The 3955-nt window shown below is 40.4% G+C and overlaps 1 protein-coding gene across 1 annotated transcript; it reads left to right on the top strand.

Moving 5' to 3' along the window:
• On the top strand, positions 2408-3950 carry LOC105167074 (uncharacterized acetyltransferase At3g50280-like; the record flags this gene model as incomplete). Its single annotated transcript, XM_011086636.2, is given in 1 exon segment — positions 2408-3950. A coding segment is annotated over 1 exon segment (1440 nt), but the record flags the coding sequence as incomplete, so codon positions are not given.

Here is a 3955-nt window from a genome sequence, read left to right as displayed (position 1 = left end):
GAATGACAGCCAAGTTACAGAATGCGAATAGTCGGCGCTCAGGAATGCTCTTATATATTTGTGTGGTAGCTACTTGCATTAATATTATGCTACACTATCTCCATGCTATGTCTATACAGTTGGTATTAGAAAAATTCTCAATTACATTCTAATTCAGTAATTATGCTGTAAACAAAATCCAATGTTACAAAAACGAGGAAAAGTAAAGGAAGAGAAAACGGGTTCCCAACCTTTGGAAAAACAAAGAAAGTCGCTCCCCCATCTGCTGCCAAAGCGTTTGCATGTACGCCACGTTCCATTTCTCTCATTCAATTTTTTACTATGATATGTGCTTTTTTTTTAAAAAATTCAAACTATATCTGATTAAATTAAATTAATTATATAATAAATATAAAAATAGAGGGGTAAAAATGATATTCCCATCCCCAACCCAAATCCACACACATTAAATACTTGAAGTCGTATAAATTCCTTCTCAAATATTGTAAAGTCCTTTACACAAATGGACGAGAAAAGATTTATGGCTTGTAATTTTATATGAATGCTTGGACTTTATAATTTTAGAAATATAATACATTACGTCTTACAAATATTGATGCACGGACCAGATCAAATAGTTTCACATTTCATTCAAATAATATTTTTTATAAATTATAGTAAATTAATATTTGATCTCGTATGTACTATGTATAATATTACATATATTTTTTTATTCATAAATTAACAAAAATATTGTATACGCATAAACATATATATATATATAGTAATAATAATAATAATAATTCTTGATCATTAATATGGATCAAAATATACGATCTTCTCCAACCGATCCAAACTCGCTATATGTTCGCTCTATATATAATGATAGGTCCTAGGCTGGGTCACGTGGCATCATCTTGACATCTCTTATTTATAATCGTATGGTGAGAAAGGTGTTATTTATATGGGCAAGGTTTTGTGGGTCCTGGAGCAAGGCCGATTATGCAACTCGATCCAAATACATGTACGTAGGTTCCCTAGTGTTTTTGGGGTATTTTTACTTTAAATAAGGGGTTTCTTGTCTTTTATTGAGAATGAGGTAACACCCTCATCAATCATAAAAAAACCAGATCAAATCAAATTAGCGTAACAATAAGGAGCACGGTATGGCGTATGTTATTGATTTGTTGCGACGATCCCCAAAAATAGGGAAAGGGTATGGGGAACTGTGAGAGAAGGCGGGTGAATGATGCAAAATTTGATGTACTTCTTTATTATTATGTGGATTGAGAAATTCTACTTCTTACTATTAATAACCATACAAAGATGTTACGTTTACAAACCTAATGTGGGATACACTTGTAACGTGCTCCGTCACATTTTATAAATTATACATTAATTATACAATAAATATATTATACTTATTATATAATTGATTAGGTTCTATTAGACCCGATTTGAATTAAATTTTTTCCTAGAAAATATTTCTTTCTCCAATGTTTGTTGCGATATTGTCTAACTTATTATCATAGCCGCATCCTGTTGAATTAAAATACACCAATTGATATTGTTAATTTACAATCCACTCGTATAAAATAATAAACATTTTTTTTGAGATTTTATATCTCGACCGAGTCTCTAAAGTTTTATTCGTGCTTCATGTCATATACTAGTTCAAGCTTTGGCCCTTGGTTCGATCAAGGATGCATTAGGTGACCCTTCCAACGTGCTCGAGATAGACTTCAAAATAGTAAATACTATTGAAATCATTTATTTAATATATGAATTGGAGTAATATTTATAAACTGTGGTCACTTGTCTTGTCACATTAAAGTGACGTATTTCACATATAACCGTTAATGACCGAAAAAGATTGAACATTCATATCTAAAGATAACATGATTGAGTCGGCTCAAATCGCCACTATGCCATCTCGAACAGAATCTAACGAAACTTAAAATGATTGGGATTGTACCAAAATTATAAAAGGTACTACCCAACTAAAATTCTTTCAATATTCATCAAGAGATATTGTTGGACTTAACTATCGTAATTTAATTCTATTGAATTAAATAACATCATCAATTTATAATCCACTCCTGTGAAATAATAAACTCTGTGTTCTCCATAAGATTCAAATCTGCAACTTCAAGCAAAAAATTTACTACTTATTATCCAAATAGACCACCACATCGCAATGTTGGCACTATAGAAGAAATTAATAACTCAGGAAAATTACTCCAAGAGGGTGAGGTAGTACTGCCCACAGTTGTACACGTGCCATCCAATAATATCTCTCTCTTCGTCTCTTCAGCTAAAAATATTCCTCACCCACTCCCCATCACCATTAATAACCTGCTGCAACGCTTCACCAAATACATGAACCCACCCCCACCCTCCTCCTATATATACCACCCCCACCCCCCACCATTCTCCCTCACTCTCACTCCTCACTCTCCATAGCCCCTTCTCAAGTGAGAGCCCACCATCAAGAAAGAAATTAAACTGCCAAAAATCTTACCATATACACAATGGTTTCTGAATCTTTGCCTCTGGTTTCCAGATGCACAGTTTTTCCTGATCAGAAGTCCACTTTGGGTGAGCTGAAACTCTCGGTTTCAGACCTCCCAATGCTCTCCTGCCACTATATTCAGAAAGGTTGTTTGTTTACGCGCCCGCCATTTCCGGTTTCCGAGCTCGTTTCCCTGCTCAAACGCAGCCTCTCGCAGGCGCTCACCCATTTCCCGCCGCTGGCCGGCCGTCTCACCACAGACTCAGACGGGTACGTTTACATCACCTGCAATGACGCTGGCGTTGATTTCATTCACGCCAACGGGTCGCATATTTACGTTAGGGATTTGCTTGTGTCCAATGACGACCTGCCGAAGGCGGTGAAGGGGTTCTTCGCTTTAGACCAGACGGTGAGCTATGAAGGGCATTTTAGACCCATTCTCTCCGTGCAGATGACGGAGTTGGCCGACGGAGTTTTCATTGGCTGCGCCTTGAATCATGCCGTTACGGACGGGACCTCGTTTTGGAACTTCTTTAATACTTTCGCGGAGTTAAGCCGCGGGGTGAAGAGGATTTCTCGGATTCCGGATTTCAGCCGCGACTCGATTTTGATTTCTCCGGCGGTGCTGAAGCTCCCTGTCGGCGGGCCTACGGTCACTTTCTCCGGAGACGCTCCGATTAGGGAGAGGATTTTCAGGTTTAGCAGAGAATCGATTCTAAAGCTGAAAGCCAAAGTTAATAACAATACAGTGAAACGGGAAGTTAACGGCGGAATTGACTTTGCTGAGCTAATGGGCAAACACAGCAATGACACGAGGAAGTATCCCGAGGGGAAGCTAACGCCGTTAACCTGGTTGATGAACGCCGTTTCCAGGGAGACTAGTCAGGTAAATCCAACTGCCGAAATTTCATCTTTTCAATCGTTAAGCGCGCTGCTATGGCGCGGCATCACCCGTGCGAGGAAACTACCCGCCTCAAAAATGACAACGTTCCGGATGGCCGTAAACTGCCGACACCGGCTCGAGCCAAAGCTGGATCCGCTGTACTTCGGGAACGCCATCCAGAGCATTCCAACTTACGCAACGGCTGGCGAGGTCTTGGGTAAAGATCTACGGTGGTGCGCGGAGCAGCTGAACAAAAACGTGGTGGCGCACGGTAACGCTACGGTGAGGAAGTACGTAGAGGATTGGGAGCAGGAGCCGAGGTGCTTCCCATTGGGGAATTTTGACGGCGCGATGATCACGATGGGGAGTTCTCCGAGGTTCCCGATGTACGAGAATGATTTCGGGTGGGGAAGACCCGTAGCAGTTCAGAGCGGGCGGGCGAACAAATTCGACGGCAAGATTTCGGCGTTTCCGGGTGGTGATGGGAGGGGGAGCGTGGACTTGGAGGTGGTGCTATCTCCAGATACCATGGCGGGCCTACTATCCGACCCAGAATTCATGCAATATGTGTCGAGTCGAGT

Source organism: Sesamum indicum, linkage group LG7 (assembly GCF_000512975.1).
Source record: "Sesamum indicum cultivar Zhongzhi No. 13 linkage group LG7, S_indicum_v1.0, whole genome shotgun sequence".
Taxonomy (NCBI): Eukaryota; Viridiplantae; Streptophyta; class Magnoliopsida; order Lamiales; family Pedaliaceae; genus Sesamum; species Sesamum indicum.
This window is presented reverse-complemented; position numbering and strand designations above follow the sequence as displayed.